Source organism: Leucoraja erinacea, chromosome 1 (assembly GCF_028641065.1).
Source record: "Leucoraja erinacea ecotype New England chromosome 1, Leri_hhj_1, whole genome shotgun sequence".
Classification (NCBI taxonomy): domain Eukaryota; kingdom Metazoa; phylum Chordata; class Chondrichthyes; order Rajiformes; family Rajidae; genus Leucoraja; species Leucoraja erinaceus.
In genome coordinates, this window is record NC_073377.1 from 99154924 (window position 1) to 99172401 (window position 17478).

The 17478-nt window shown below is 45.8% G+C and overlaps 1 protein-coding gene across 1 annotated transcript in view; it reads right to left on the bottom strand.

Moving 5' to 3' along the window:
- The window catches only part of tmem175 (transmembrane protein 175), a 52128-nt gene extending 36607 nt beyond the window's left edge, over positions 1 to 15521 (bottom strand). The window contains exons 1-2 of the mRNA XM_055640132.1: positions 15183 to 15521; positions 5870 to 5908 (exon numbers count right to left, since the gene is read on the bottom strand). Of these exons, the coding sequence (XP_055496107.1) occupies positions 5870 to 5908; positions 15183 to 15407 (264 nt within the window). The 5' untranslated portion in view covers positions 15408 to 15521. The remainder of the gene's footprint in view (positions 1 to 5869; positions 5909 to 15182) is intronic.
- Positions 15522 to 17478: the final 1957 nt, after the last annotated feature.

Consider the following 17478-nt stretch of genomic DNA (forward strand, 5'->3'; position numbering starts at 1 on the left):
ATGACCAGAAGGCAACACCGTCCACCAGGGCAAGGAAATGCAGGGTGTGGAGGAGGAGCCCGTACCGGAGACGCTTCCCTGCGTCTCGGAGGGAGATGAAGGGTGTAGAGGAAAGGCGGCTCAAGTTGTGTGGGACCGGCTCCTGGGAAGGATTACAACACGTACTTCTGGCTGAGTGGGGGTTTGCTCAGCCGCAAGTACTCCACACGTTTGAGCCCCCCCCCCCCGACACCTGGTGGGGCGGGACAAGGGACAAGGGCCGGCTGCTCTCATGCCTAGGGCTGTCGACCTCCACCGGTGGAGGGGGGGGTGGGGCCCCGGTCGACGGCAACCAGGTTCCAGACTCTCAACAAGTCCCGGTAGGCCGGGTATCCTCAGCATGACAGCACTGCTGACATCCACCATCGTGATCCGCCTACCATCTTGACGGCAGTGGCCCAGTTGGAAAAAGTGCATCGCCAGCACGTGCCACCTGGGAGGACTGAGGAAGCACTGAGGTGACCCGACCAGCGCCCCAGCCAGGTGACGACTTTCATCGCCAGCCAGTTCGCCGGCCAGGTCTCCGCAACGGGACTCAGGTAGACTCCCAAGTCGAGGAGGTGCGTGGTGCTCCACATGAAAGACCTCATCTCCTCCGGGAGGGAGTTCACCTGCCAGGAACCCACCAAGAGTCCAGAACATTTCCCCCAGTTTATCCTGGCAGAGGAGGCGGCTGAGAAGACTCATTGGCACACGCGCTTCCTATGCAGGTGAACGGGGTCGGTGACCAGGAGGAGCACGTCATCGGCGTAGACCGAGAGGACCACCTCCATGTCCAGCTCATGTAGAACTATGCCCGTCAACTTCCTCCAAAGCTGACTAAGGAATGGCTCCACGCAGATTGCGTACAGTTGGCCTGACATGGGGCAGCCCTGATGTACTCCTCTGCGGAAGGGAATGGGGGCCGTCAAGGATCCGTTTACTTTGATGAGGCACTCCGCGGCGGCGTATAAAAGCTGGATCCAGGCCACAAAGTGTGGTTCGAACCCAAACACCCGCAGAGTCCTCAGCAGATACTTGTGATCCACTTGTCAAAAGCCTTCTCCTGGTCGAGGGAGAGAAAGGCAGTGTGTACACCGGTCTCCTGAGCCAGGTAGACCAGGTCCCGGACCAGATGGATATTGTCCTGGATGGACTGCTCCGGGACCGTGTAAGACTGGTCATGGTGGATCACTTGGGCCAGCACTGGGCCCAGACGGTTGGCCATTGCCTTTGCAAAGACCTTGTAGTCAGTACAGAGGAGGAAGACCGGGCGCCAGTTCTTTAGAAGGTGGAGATCGCCCTTCTTGGGCAGAAGGACCACGACAGCCCTTCGCCAAGAAAGGGGCATCTCTCCGATCGCCAGGCTCTCTCTCAGGACCATGGTGTAGTCCTCTCCCAGAATGTGCGGAGGAACTCTGCTGTCACGTCATTCACCCAGGGGATTTGCCCCTTCAGAGCTGATGGAGGGCCAAGGTTATTTTGTCCAGTGTCTAGGGGGCGTCCAGACGCTCGGCACTCTCTGGGCCGACCGTGGTTAGCCCTTCCCACAGATCACTGCACGCGTCCCACCGCCGGAGCTACCCGGTGAGAACAAGGTCCCATAAAAGGAACGAACGCTGTGTTGATGTCTTCTGGTTCGGTGACAGAAACATTGCATGTGGGCCTTGCCCACTTCCCACCATAGTGGCAGGGAGTGAAATCCTTCCCGCTTCCTCTTCTAGGTGGTCCAGAACCTCTTAAATAAGTCCCGGAAGCGGCCATCCTCCCGCAGCTGGTTGTTAAAGTTCCAGTACGCGGATCCTCTCCGTGTGCGCAGCGGGATGAACTCCGCCCACACCAGGTGGTGGTCTGAGTACGGCACTGACCGCATGGAGGCCGCCGAGATGCGGGAGACGTACGCCCAAGAAATGTACAGGCGGTCGATGCGAGAACCACCCCCCTCTGACCTCCTGGAGAAGGCTCTACAGTCGGGGTGGAGGTTCCTCCAGGGGTCTACCAAGTCAAAGGAGCCCACGAGCTTGTTTAATTTCTTCACCGACTCCTGGCTGTACTGGATACCGGAACAGTCTCCTTCCTCAAGGGTACAGTTGAAGTCTCTCCCGAGGATCACGCAGTCGCCAGAGTCGATGAAGCTCAGCAGGGGAAACACCTCCCGGAATAGGCATGTCTGCAACACGGCGGGCTTGAGAAAACATTGACAAAATGCAATGGTACGCCATCTAGGCAAATGGCCATATGAAGCAAGCGGCCTGGCACCAGTTCTTGGACCTTTAGGATTTCTGGCCAGAAATCCAGGGCCAACAAAAAGGCCACCCCACTGGAAATGGAGCTGAGGTGGCTCATGAAGACTTCACAACCCCAATCCAGGAGCAAGGTTGACTCTGTCCTGGAATGATGTGGGTTTCCTGCAGGAAGCTCACCGCATATTTCCCGTCCCTCAGGGTTGAAAATGGTTAAACCTGCCGAGCAGTCCTCCAGCGTCATCTGGGGGGGGCAGGTAGCACCAGATCCCATGCTCAAAAGGCACGATCTTCATGCGGAATCAGGCCCCAAGAGGAGCACCCAAAGAAGCTGAAGCATGCGCCTTTGCATAGCTCCTGGAAGGCCCTGATCCCCCAGAACACTGACCCTGCATGATATCAGGCGCAAAACACTTACACAAAATACCAAACAGACACAATCACAATCATACTTTATTAGCTAAGTACGTTTTGCAACCCACGAGGAATTTCATTTGCCAAATCAGTCGTACAAATAAAAAGCAACGGAACACACAAAACACATTTTAACATAAACATCCATCACAGTGACTCTTCCACATTCCTCACTGTGATGGAAGGTGAAAAAAAGTTCAATATCTTCCCTTTGTTCTCCCGCAGTTGGGGGGCTTTGAGCCCTCCGTTGATGGCATGATCTTGACTCCAGTAGCCAGCAGCGGGCCCTCGGCGTCGAGACGAGCAGCTCCTACATCGGGGGGATTTCAGCTCCCCTGCGCCGGACGATCAAACCCCGTGTCGGGGTTGGTCGAACCTTCTGCGACGTTCCTTCCTAAAAATGAAAAAAGGATGAAAAAACAAACAAGACTGTTGGCGGGGCTGTCAATCGTGCAGTGCCCCTGTGGTGGTGGTGAGTCCAAATGGCATGAGGCCAAGTCCACGCACACAATCAAATATGGAACAGTTCGAGTGAGGGAGATGAGTGGTGTTGCCTCGGAACGACGATAATGGCGGTCCCCAAGAAAACTGCCGTGTCACCACCTCTTCGCCCGGCTATCTCGGTTCACCTGCGTTCCCTGGCGAGCTGCAGTCTTTGGCAGACAATCCCAGCTGGCCTTCGCTGCTCCTGCAGCAACGAAAGGGATTTTCTTGCAGTCATTGTTGTTGGAAGCCTCCTATCTCTGCCGGTCTTGCCAACAGAAAGGAGGCTCCATCAGCTCCAGGTTCCAAGGCTACAGAAGAAGGTCGACAGTGCAGTACCGGTGTGCCGTTTTCCGGTGGCAAGTGTCAGCCCAGTAGTGGGGGCTTCCATTTTTGTGAAACTGCACACAATACTCTACATGTGGTCTCACTAGGGCTCTGTACAACTGCAGAAGGATCTCTTTGCTCCTATATTTGATTCCTCTTGTTATAAAGTGTTATAAGTGACATAAGTGTTTTTATTGTCCAAGTGATCCAGTGCGGAGAAGAGAGCCATCTCCTTTGACCTGTTGTGACGGTAGACAAATTGTAGTGGGTTAAGGTTCTTGTTGAGGTAGGAGTTGATATCCACCGTAACCAACCTCTCAAAGCACTTCATCACCACAGACATTAGTGCCACTGGTCGACAGGCGGTGAGAGGGATAATGTTGAAGGAGATCTGCAAGTCAAGTGAATGCCTGGAATGTTCAGCTAGGGGTGGTGGTGGAGGCATATATGATAGGGGCATAGAAGAGGCTTTAAGATTGGCACATGAACATGCAAGGAATGTAGGGATACGAATCATGTGCAGGCAGAGGAGATTAATTCAACTTGGCAAAATGTTCGGCACCGACATTGTAGGCCAAAGAGCCTGTCCCTGTGTTGTACTGTTCTACGTCGATAATCACAGTCAAATTAGCTTCATATTTGATATGAACTGCAGGTAATTTTTTTAAAACATATATACAGATTCCACTTTTACATATCTGTTCAGGATGTGTACCTATGGCTTGTATACTTGTATCATTTTTATATATATTGTCATTCACCCATCTCTTGGGAATACAGGCTGTTCGAGCCGGCACTGCCATGATCATATTGAATGGCGGTGCCGGCTCGAAGGGCCGAATGGCCTACTCCTGCACCTATTTTCTATGTTTCTTTTTCTTGAGTAAGGAGTGGATTCCATTCTTACAGATGTTCTTAAGTTGAATTTATCCACAAGTTGTAAAATATTCACTCGATACGGTAACCATTCCTCACCAGTATTGTAGTGAATACAATAAAAGCACATATAACTGATAAGAAAGAACAATTCCTAAAGGTGCAGGGTGAGAAAACAAATTCTGCCATTTATAGATATTAATGTATGTATATGTCATACTTTTGAACTCAGTAATATTATGTGTATTTATTCATAGAGTTATAGTATGGAAACAGGCCCTTCGGCCCAACGCCCACACCCACCAACATGTCCTTGGTACACTAGTCCCACCTCCCCACGTTTGGTCCATATCCCTCCAAGTCTGTCCTATCCATGTACCTGTCTAACTGTTTCTTAAATGTTCGGATAGTCCCTACCTCAACTACCTTCTCTGGCAGCTTGTTCCATACACCCACCACCCTTTCTGTGAAAAAGTTACCCCTCAGGTTCCTATTAAATCTTTTCCTCTTTACCTTAAACCGAAGTCCTCTGATCCTCGATTCACTTACTCTGGGCAAGAGGCTTTGTGCATCTACCCGATCTATTCCCCTCATGATTTATTACACCTCAATAAGATCACGCCTCATCCACCTGTGCTCCAGGGAATAGATTCCCAGCCTACTCAACCTCTCCCTACATCTCAGACCCTCTAGCCCTGGCAACATCATTGTAAATATTCTCTGTACCCTTTCCACCATATTCGTATACAACACTGCCACACATGACAAGTTCCCATTATATTATTTAGTTTAAAAGTATGATGTATGTACATAAGTTCATTCCTACAAATGGCAGAATTAGTTTTCTCTCTCCACCTTTAGTAATTGTTCTTTCTTAACAGTCAAGTGCTTTTGATAAGTCCTACATTCATAACCGGGTAACACCTGTAAAAAAATGTCGACCCCCAGAGAAAGTTGATTGATAATAGAACAAATAACCATCTTAATATAATAACTGTTGCCAATGCAAATCATGTTGTGTACAGCGAGGTGTAAGAGTAAGCTGTAATTTAGTCATGTGATTGAGCACGGTGGGTGAGAAATTGCAGCTTTCACGTCCACCAGTGGGGGTACAGGGTCTTTGTTTTCAAGTTTCATCTGAAAGCACCACTTCCTTCAATGCACTGGTCCTTGAATTGCTGCACTGAAACACCAACTTGAATTAAGATTAATTCTGGTTTTATTAATCTTAAACCCATACATTTCTAACTTAGCAGCAAAGGGAATAATAATGTACCAAAGCTATTGCAAATTTAGTGTATTTTCTCCACTATCCTTCCTTATTAGAAAGGGGAAAAAAATCCACAATTCCATTACTGCCATTTGTTCCATATTTTGTTTTTTATCCTAACATAAAGACAACAAAAATAAAAAATAATTGTCTATTAGCGCCAGCCAGATAATTAACATGAATGGACAGAACATTATTATTTTGAACAAATATATTCAGATTTTAAGATATACAATACCTGATCTGTTCTAATTTTTGTATGACATACAGGCAAAATCTGGAAGAAAACACAATTTAGAAAATTTAAATTTAAATGTGGATATTGCTTTGTCAAAAGATGTTAAAAACTGGGAACAAAAACTAGATTACATTGTTGCTTAATGTTTCTGGTATTCCACCAGCTGTGCTGGTTAATGAACAGATAAACGACAGTACATCTTCTTTCCCTCTACGGTCTGATCAGTTCATCATTACACCGTGAAAGAAAATAGGTGGTGTGCCTAAAAACTATGGGGCAAATCCTGCTGCAACAGTACATTTTGCAATGCATGTTAACAATTACAAATTTATTTACAATCCCTCGACTTAATGTTTTACATGGTAACTGCAAAATGAAAGATCTGATAAGCTGTGATAAGAGCAAAAGGACACTTGGTACCTTAGGGACGCTTTGTCCTTAACATATGTAAATAAAAGACTAAAAGAGTAATAAAGGGCCAAAATGGTCAATTGGACCAAGATGTGTAACAAAACATGCAGTATGCATTTTTAACAATTCCAGCAATGTAAAGTTTATAACCAAATCAAGAATAAAAAGAAATATATTTTAGCTGAGAACTAATCATAGTTTGTAAAGGTTTAGACCAAATTTCTTGACTTTGTTTGTAGTCATTTGCCACCATTAACTGCCCAGCTATTTTCAATGATTTTCAACAATCAACAGGACCTTCTGTTTTGCACACCTCAAATTAGATTGTACTGTATTTACACCCATCAAACCAGGCATGTGGATTCACCTAATGGTGATACACGTAATCACATCCTGTTGCGATCATTCTCACTATTTAAGTTTTGCATCAGCTGCTGACTTCAGAATTTTACTTCATGTTCCTAATGAAGACCATTTATTTTTTGTTCCCTAAGGAGATTACACTACCACAAACTTCCCTCTCGTCAGAAATACAACTGCTACCTCTACTCTCCACATCCAACCCTTTGTCAATTATGGACCAAAAACAGCACTATCTCTTTAATCCCACATGATATATTGCATATGTGTGGTGCCTGATCAGATGTTCTTGCAATCCCATTATATAGACCATTGCCTTTAAACATAGTTAAGTGTATGAGATTAAAATAATATCATTAAGATTATACAGTAAGATGATATGGAGAATGTGCCAGATGGAAGTAGAAATTGGAGATATTTAGTAGAAAGTATAAGAGGGAATGGAGTTGATTTGCTCAGGGTAAATTCTACAGAGTTTTGGAATTTGGAAGATGACATTTAGGAATCTTGCGAATGACACCACTACATTGACCTGGCATTTCTGTGAAACATGAATTTTTGTGGAGCAGTGGAAAACAGACCAGAAATTCAATACATATAATGTTTTAATACGAGTTCTATCTGAGTGGTAGACACCTAGAATCTGTTAGCAGGAAGGGGATGAGCAGACCACGGGGCTGAGAAGCATAGGAAGATGAAGGGGTGGTGGTTACTGTTGCAATGGATATGCCTGGTTTGTAACTTCCTAAGATTTTAAGTTTTATATGATTGGATTGTGCATGTGCAACATTTGTTCCTCGTGCTTGCTTCATTTTTTTTACTTAAAGAGGCATATGGAAAAGTAAACAATGTACTTACTAACAACCAACAAAAAAGATAATAATAAAAGTTTACAAGATTGAATCCATGTGTTTATTTACATGGAAAAAGTCTGTGTAAACCCTCCTTTTGGACAAATAGGTCTTCACTACAGAGTGTCACAAACTGACATCGAAAAGGTTCATATTTACCCTTAATCCTTTAGGATCTCCGCTCTGTCGTATCCCATAACCCCCCCCGGAGAGGAGGCCATCTCCATGTCCTAATTTGTTCCCGAGTCCTTTGCTCCAAGATCCCAGCTGCTACCCCGCCCAAACATGCTTCTGACAACACCTGCAAGGCCCAGGCACACACAGCAGGCCTTGATCTCTATGGCCCCTTCCCCTCTGCCATTAATCTAATAAGGGGTCGGCAACCTACGGCCCCGGGCCGAATGGGGCCCGTAACCCGAAATCATCCGGCCCGCAGATGTATTTTTTTCCCCGGTAATTACCCGGCCCGCAGACTTCCGTCGTCTCCGGTACCTCCCGGGCCCGAGGCCACGGCACCCAGGCGTGGTGACGCAAGGAGGCCAGTGCTGGCGGCCGCAATGACGGAGCCGCCGTGCAGGCCGCAATGACGGAGCCGGCTGTACCGTGCAGTGCCTGGGCTTCACTGTCGAGATTGGGGTTTTCAATAAGCCGGGGACGAGCGAGTGTGAGTATTTGAGCCACCGTCTTCAGGACAGAGCCAAGGCAATGATTCGTAGGTAAGCCATGTTCGTGAGCTCCCGTAACTAGGGGCCAGTGCTCCGGGTGGCGTCCTCGAAGGGGCGGGATGTATGTGAACACGTGATTTGATGCCTGCCATCCGGGACGGGGGCGGGTGTACACAATAAACAATAGTGCAGGAGTAGGCCATTAGGCCCTTCGAGCCGCACCACTATTCAATGTGATCATGGGTGATCATCCCCAATCAGTACCCCATTCCTGCCTTCTCCCCATTTCCCCTGACTCTGCTATCTTTAAGAGCCCTATCTAGCTCTCTCTTGAAAGTATCCAGAGAACAGGCCTCTACCGCCCTCTGAGGCAGAGAATTCCACAGGCTCACAACTCTCTGTGTGAAAAAGTGTTTCCTCATCTCCGTTCTAAATGACTTACCCTTTATTTTTGTATGGATGTGGCTCGCCATCCGCACAGACATGCGTTCTGGCCCCTACGCAGAACAAGGTTGCCGACCCCTGATCTAATACCTCATTCTTCTGCACCCCAGTGTTGAAGTTCCCCACCATCCTGGTTCTCGCTAGCATAATGTCACCTCATCAATCTGACCGTTTATTTTGATCATCTACATAATCCCATCCACAACCTATAGCCGCTGTTTCTTTCCATCCACCACCACCCTCCTCCCCCGGCTGCTCACAAAACATTCACTGACTACAAAAAGTAGCTACCGATTAGTTGCTCGAGAATTTTTGGATACTAATATTTTACATATATTGTGTTAATATATAATCTGCTATTTGGTTGGTGTGATTCTATATTTTTAATGTCACTGAATATTTACAAGTGCTACCATTTTTCAGGAAATAATAGGAAATTGCGTGAAATGTTAAATCTGAAAGCTTGACCAATTTCCTCTTTCTAACATTGAGCAATGTAAGCACTGCATTTTGTAAAACATGTGCAGCAAGGGATTCAATCAAACGATTGTCGAGACTGACAATAGAAATCATGGACTAAAATGTTACTTTCTTTTTAACGTCGACACGTATGAACAAATATTATTGTTGGAACAAATCTAATTTGTCTAATTATTGCTCAGTTCTGTTCTGTCTAATTTGTCTCAGCTCAGTTCTATTCTGAATTATCAGCAAAATGGTGGAATGTATCGTTAACTGCACTAGCAAATAGAGTTACTCACAAATAAACTGTTCGAAATCAAGGGATTGTCTAGACGCGATTATTTTTTAAATCATGGATCAGAATATTATGGGGGGTTTTAAATCAGCATGTCTGCAATTAATATTGTTAGGACAAATCCAATTAGGCTAATTACTGCCTAGTAATTACTGCCCTATTCCAGATTGGATTTTGTTCAAGCCACTTGGCCCCTGATCTTATCAAAACCTTGGTCCAAATTATGAACCTGAATTCCTGAGCTAACCTGAGAGTGACTATCCATGACATCAAGGTAGCATTTATCTGTCTCTGGCATCAAGGAGTCCTGGTAAAACCGAGGTCGATGGCCATCCAGGAAAACACTTGAGTTACCCCATAAAGGCAGAAAATAGGTGATGTAATGGTCGGAACCCTTCTTCGGTATAAACCAGCATCTGCAGTTCCTTCCAACACACAATGTTTGAAGCATAATCATTTTCATCAATGAATTACGATCCATCATAGAATCAGAATTGGCAGTTTCACAATAAGAGGGTTCACTAACAGTTGCATATGAATTCCACAAAATTCATGATTCTACAAAAAATGAAACAGTCCATGCCACAAGCAAAAAAAAAAAAAGACCCATTCAACTGTGGGCTAATCAGTGGCAAGGGAAATATGTATCTGTCGAGTGCTAGGTAATTACTCCAATATAAGAAGGCCTAACCTCCTCGTCTACCCTTGACATTCAATGGCATCACCACAAGGAAGTCCACACCATCAACTTTAACAGAAACTCATGTGGTCCAGTCACATAAATATTGTGTCTAGTAAAACAGGTTAGCTGCCAGGGTACCTATAAAATAGGCAAAGGTTAGCTGCTAGGATACCTAAAAAACCTGTGACCTATTATTAAGAGGGTCAAGGGTTTCAGTGCATAGAAACAACACCATTTGTATGTTCCCCTCCAATGTGGAAATGTGTTGTCATTCCTACAGCCTACCAAGCCACCTTGATCCACTGCAATTCACCTACCGCCACAACTGGTCCGGGGCTGATAGCATCTCCCTGTCCTACATTAATTCCTGGAACAGCTGGTTAAGAGAGATACCCAAGTCAGACTCATATTCATAGTCTGCAATTCTGCTTTCAATACCACTATCTCATTCAAGCTTATCTCCAAACTTGTGGAACTTGGTGTTAGCACTCACTCCGCAACTGAATCAACTTCCTGACCAACAAACCACAATCAGTAAGGATAGGTGACAAATCATCCTCGATAATGATCCTCATTAGACATTTCGTTGTCTAATGCATTTCGTTGTCTCTGTACTGTACACTGACAATGACAATTAAAATTGAATCTGAATCTGAATCTGAATCAACACTGGTGCCCCACACGGATGCGTACTCAGCTCCCTGCTATACTCCTTATATACAATGACTGTGTAGCCAAATACAAATCCATCTCAATATGCAAATTCGCAGACGACACCACCTTTGTATGCTGGATATCAAATAATGAAACAGAGTACAGGAAGGAGATTGAGAACCTCGTAACTTGGTACCAAGACAACAACCTTTCCCTCAATATCAGCAGGACAAAGGAGATTGTGATTGACTTCAGGAAGCGAAACGGTATACATTGACTGTGCCAAAGTAGAGATGGTTGACAGCTTCAAGTTCCCAGGAGTAATTATCATCAGCAATTTGTCTTGGGCCAGCCATATCGAAACAATGGCCAAGAAAGCTCCCTGCTATACTCCTTATATATAATGACTGTGTAGCCAAATACAAATCCATCTCAATTTGCAAATTGCAAAGGGAAATTGACGAGGGTAAAGCAGTGGATGTTGTCTATATGGACTTTAGTAAGGCCTTTGACAAGGTTCCTCATGGAAGGTTGGTTAAGAAGGTTCAACTGTTGGGTATAAATGCAGGAATAGCAAGATGGATTCAACAGTGGCTGAATGGGAGAAGCCAGAGGGTAATGGTGGATGGCTGTTTATCGGGTTGGAGGCAGGTGACTAGTGGTGTGCCTCAGGGATCTGTGTTGGGTCCTTTGTTGTTTGTCATGTACATCAATGATCTGGATGAAGGTGTGGTAAATTGGATTAGTAAGTATGCAGATGATACCAAGATAGGGGGTGTTGTGGATAATGAAGAGGATTTCCAAAGTCTACAGAGTGATTTAGGCCATTTGGAAAAATGGGCTGAAAGATGGCAGATGGAGTTTAATGCTGATAAATGTGAGGTGCTACACCTTGGCAGGACAAATCAAAATAGGACGTACATGGTAAATGGTAGGGAATTGAAGAATACAGTTGAACAGAGGGATCTGGGTATAACCGTGCATAGTTCCTTGAAGGTGGAATCTCATATAGATAGGGTGGTAAAGAAAGCTTTTGGTATGCTAGCCTTTATAAATCAGAGCATTGAGTATAGAAGCTGGGATGTAATGTTAAAATTGTACAAGGCATTGGTGAGACCAAATCTGGAGTATGGTGTACAATTTTGGTCGCCAAATTATAGGAAGGATGTCAACAAAATAGAGAGAGTACAGAGGAGATTTACTAGAATGGTGCCTGGGTTTCAACAACTAAGTTACAGAGATAGGTTGAATAAGTTAGGTCTTTATTCTCTGGAGCGCAGAAGGTTAAGGGGGGACCTGATAGAGGTATTTAAAATGATGAGAGGGATAGACAGAGTTGATGTGGACAAGCTTTTCCCTTTGAGAATAGGGAAGATTCAAACAAGAGGACATGACTTTAGAATTAAGGGACAGAAGTTTAGGGGTATTATGAGGGGGAACTTCTTTACGCAGAGAGTGGTGGCGGTGTGGAATGAGCTCCCAGTGGAAGTGGTGGAGGCAGGTTCATTGGTATCATTTAAAAATAAATTGGATAGGCATATGGATGAGAAGGAAATGGAGGGTTATGGTACGAGTGCAGGCAGGTGGGACTAAGGGGAAAAAAAAATTTGTTCGGCATGGACTTGTAGGGCCGAGATGGCCTGTTTCCGTGCTGTAATTGTTATATGGTTATATGGTTAAAGCACACCAACACCTCCACTTCCTTAGAAAGCTTAGGAAATTCAGCATGTTCCCAACAATTTGGCATGTCCCCAACCTCTGCAGATGCGCAGTAGTAAGCATTTTGTCGGAATGCATCGCAGCATAGTTTGGGAACAGCTCCACCCATGACCGCAAGAAATTGCAGAGAATTGTGGATACAGCCAAGACTATCACGCAAACCAACCTCCTTTCCATTGACTCCATCTACACATCATGCTGCCTCAGCAAGCCCACCAGCATAATCAAGGACGAGTCTCACCTTCTTCTCCCCTCTCCCATCAGGCAAGAGGTACAGAAGGTGAAAATGCCTACCTTAAGATTCAGGAAGTTTCTTCCCAGCCTTTATCAGGCAACTGAACCATCCTAACACCAACTGGAGAGAGGTCCTGACCCTGGAAAACGTCCAAAGTCAGTGGCTGTCACCGGACCTGTCCGTGGCCTACATGGTACACAGCCCTGGAACTCACCCGAAGTTGGTGGCAGCTGCTGGGCCTCTTCTGCCCCTTTGCCGTGGCTGCACGGCCCTGGAAAACGTTCCAGGTAAGTTGACACCTGCTGGTTAGGCTTCCAGCTTTCGGTTGCGTTCTTCGGTGACACTTACTTACTGCCCCACTTGTTTTCCTTGCTTCCTGTTGCGACCTTTCTTTTCTTTGGCGCCAATTCAAAAACATTTGGTACCCAAATCTTTCCATGCTTGGTGCCGTTCCACTTTGTTTCCAAACACAACCTCTTCTTTTTAACTTTTTTTTTAACTCTTGACAGCTCTTCTTCTTTCCTTTTCTGTTCTTTTATCCTCGTCGCCAATTGTTGTGTGTTTTGGTGTAACAATTAACCTAAAACTTGTACTATTCAGCTTGAGGAATTCGACAAAAAAAACTCAGTCTAAAATGTGTAACAATCCGAAGGACGACATCTTGCCATGTAGACACAACATAGAGATAGCCTGACAAACTTGCCGACTTGTACAGCTGATGTTTTAAACTACAGTCCCCTGCATAGAAGGATCTGCAGGCCTCTCATGTCTAGCTCGCAAACAACTGCGACACAACCCCGTATCTACTGTTTAAACTGTTAAACCGTCCCATCCTCGTCGCCAATTGTTGTGTAATTGGGTGCTTGGAACCGACTTAAAAGAACACTCAGATACGGGAGTAAACTAACAAGCTTCTTTATTCCAGGACGCCACCTTGAGTCTCCCCCAACGCATGTGTCCCCTCGCACAAGACATAACATATGCTAATTATATCACATACATCACACTGCTCCCCCTTTAACTTGGTGGCAGGTAATACCATTTACATTATATGCATTACACTTGTGTTAAGTAAATGCTTATAAATGTTAACGGAACATATTATGGGCATTTCAGTACAACCTATTACTGCGCCTGGAAAAATTGCTTTGAAAATTGAAGACATGTATCCTCAATGACATTATAGTAAAAAATCATAAGCGTATGCTTATAAATGAACCACTATGCCACCATTGAACACATATTCTACAGTATGGGCTGGCTTCATCCCTCAGTTCCATTGTGAACTGACAACTAGCTACAATGAATGGGTTAGCTTGTCTCTGACTTCTGTACCTGTGCATTGAAATATAGAAGTTAGGTTTATGTATCTGACCTCCTATCCACCACTGGACTTCGAACTGTCGCCAAAGGCAGAGCACAGATATCCTGATCTTAGGGTCAGATGTATTTTGTACCAACCCAGAGCTTTTGCACCATATGATGTGTGTGACCCATTTTATTTGCCGATCTAAAAAGTGCATATATTCTTTCTTTATTTTACTAAATCTTAGTTATTAACAAATTTCTAGCATTTAAAGTTAATTTAAAACCTTTATTTATTTTTTCTTTGATTATTCATTATTTTCAATCTGTCTTCATATTTTTGATCCAGTCAGAAGATAAGGCATCAGGATTCATCATCTGAAGCCCAAATGCTCTCCAGGGTCCCACTCTACTTTTCCTGACTACTGTTGAGCAAAGGTAGACTCAAAATGCTGGAGTAACTCAGCGGGACATGCAATATCTCTGGAGAGAAGGAATGGGTGACATTTCAGGTCGAGACCCTTCTTCAGACTGTAGTACTGAACTATACTGTAGAACAAGATGTGTATATCGCCAATTAACTGGGTTTCATTCTTTGTATATACCATTGGATGCTCTCTGCACCCTTTCCCCCTTAGATTTAAGTTAACCGCAGTGATTTTACCCCCATCAGTCTGAAGAAGGGTTTCGGTCCGAAACGTTGTCTATTTCCTTCTCTCCATAGATGCTGCTGCACCTGCTGAGTTTTTCCAGCATTTTTGTGTACCTGTGATTTACAATTAGTTGGGTTAGTTGGGTAATTCCTGAGTTGGCAAGATCTACCTACTGAGAAATATACCAGTCTGTGCGAAATATTATTCAAATCATATGTCCATTGGTAGTATTTAATATACATATCTTCAAATTAAGTAGTATCGTGTTGTACTTGGGGGGGGGGGGGGGGGGGGGTGTTTAAAAGATGATTGTTCTGTTGGGGCAATGACACAATAACAAAGATGTGCTGAGTTCAACAAAATACCTTCTCCAGACTTCACCACAAAGATTGTACTTGCTTTGTCATGTAGTGCATGTCAATTCCTAACCATGTTTTCGAAATTGTTCTAGCTAATGGTTCTTGGTTATGCGGAAGTCTGCAAAGGCGGCGTCGCTGCTTTTTCTGCCTGCGCATCGATTTAAATCAGAACTGAAACGCAGCTCAACCCTAATGATGCCTGGCACTGCCCCTCTTACCATGACAGTGGCTACGATAGAGATCAGCGCATCGCTGTACGCCAGCAGCCGGTGCGACGACTGCAGCCCGCCGTGAGTGGGATGCCCCCGCTCCCGGTGCCGGCTGCCACCAGACTGCAGCGGCTCGTCCGCCGTCGCGGACCGGACCAAGGGACTGGCCTCGACCTCCATCACCTCCTCCTCCTCCTCCACGGACGCCCCGTGGCCGCGCCGCAGCACGGACATCGCGCCAGGTGCCGGAGGGAGGGGAGAGTCGCCAACCGTCGGCCCGCTGACCCGTTGCTGCTGCTGCTGCCGGCGCCGCCGCCTCCTCCCGTCTCCAGCGGACACTCGCCTCGGGTCAGTGCACGCGCGGGGCGTGAACGCGCCTCCGAACCGTGCACGCGCGGGGCGGGAACGCGCACGGATCAGTACGCGCGCGAGGCGGAGCAGCCGTTAAGGAGGCGGGGGCGCGCGCGGGTGCTCATCAACCTGGTCCCCCCCCAGGCAGTGTGTTGGGTGGATTAACTGATACTTTCAAAGATAGACACAAAGTGCCGGAGTAACTCAGCGGGACAGGCAGCATCTTTGGGGAGAAAGGAATAGGTGACGTTTCGGGTCGAGACCCTTCCCCGGACTCTGGAGACCTTAGTCTTTCCTCAGGGCTCTCACTAAACTTGTTTTTGCTGTTGCCAGCTGGGCAACCTAGGCAGCTTTTTAGGTTGCCGAATGACAGTTTAGGTGGTCATTTAAGACGGCTTGAATGGCGTGTGCGATAATGTGCTCGGAAGAAGTGTGTAGTTACCAGTCGGAATAATGCTCAATGAAACATTCACATATTATTTCTGCTTCAAATAAAGTCACAAACTAAACATATTCACCAATCAAGACATGATATATATCACAATGGCATGCAGCAAAATTATAATACAGTATCTCAGGTAGACAAAAATGCGGGAGAAACTCAACGAGTGAGGCAGTATCTATGGAGTGAAGGAAATGGGTGATGTTTCGGGTCGAGACTCTTCTTCAGACTGATGTGAGGGCGGGGCGATATGAAAAAAGGAAGAGGCGGAGACAATGGGCTGAGGGAGAGCTGGGAAGGGGAGGAGAAAACAGGGACTGCCTGAAATTGGAGAAGTCAATGTTCATACCGCTGGGGTGTAAACTACGCAAGCGAAATATGAGGTGCTGCTCCTCCAATTTACAGTGGACCTCACTCTGGCCATGAAGGAGGCCAAGCTTTCCTTCGCTTGCCAAGCCAGGCAAAATGACACAGCTTTTAGGTTGCAATGTTGCACCTCGCCTCCAACAAACCTCTTGTGGTGGGAATAGAGCTAATCTTCAGAGGTACCACAACCACTCTGCCAAACCAAGGTGGCCCGACTTTAGCAATCATGCTGCGGCTTGTGAACAATCTTTCCCATACAGAGAGGCCAAACTCTAAAAGAGCATTCACTGTTCATTGAAGGATTCAGGAGAATGGGCTTTCATTATCGTTAAGAACAATGTCATCCATCGTCCTACCCTGGCTGCACAATGCTACCCTATAACAATAATGGTTGATTGCGAGACCATGGAAAATGTTCCCAGTCCAATGGACCTCTGTCTAGGGTCCCAACTCTGTCCAGGGACCCCGACAGCCCTTTCAGTGTAGGCAGAGGTTCACTTGCACCTCCTACAACTTCATCTACTGTTTCCGTTATTCAAGATATGACTGCTATACATCGGCGAGACCAAATGTAGATGGGCCAATCTTTTCTCTGAACACCTTCGCTCAGCCCGCGTGAACCAACCTGATCTCTTGGTTGCTAAACACTTTAATTCTCCTTCGCATTCCCACACAGACATTTCTGTCCTAGGTCTCCTCCATTGTCAGAGTGTGGCTAAACGGAAGTTGGAGGAACAGCTAACTTCAGGTAGCCATGGCATTCCCTCTCTATCCCAACCCCACCCAAGTCACACTAACTTCCTGTTTTCACCCAACAAACAGCTAACAATGTTCCTTTATTATCATTACGTTTTTGCATATCTTTCATTCATTGTTCTTTATCTCTCCACATTATCGTCTATATCTCATTTCCCTTATCCCTAACCAGTCTGAAGAAGGGTCTCGTCCCGAAACGTCACCCATTAGATGCTGACTGTCCCGCTGTGTTACTCCAGCTTTTTGTATCTATCTTTGGTTTAAATCAGCATCTGCAGTTCCTTCCTACGCACATGGAAAATATGGTGCTCTTTCCACTGAGCCATATCTTGATGAGGGCTGTGTCAGCACAGGATTTGGTAAATCAAACAAAAAGGTCTCTGAAGATCA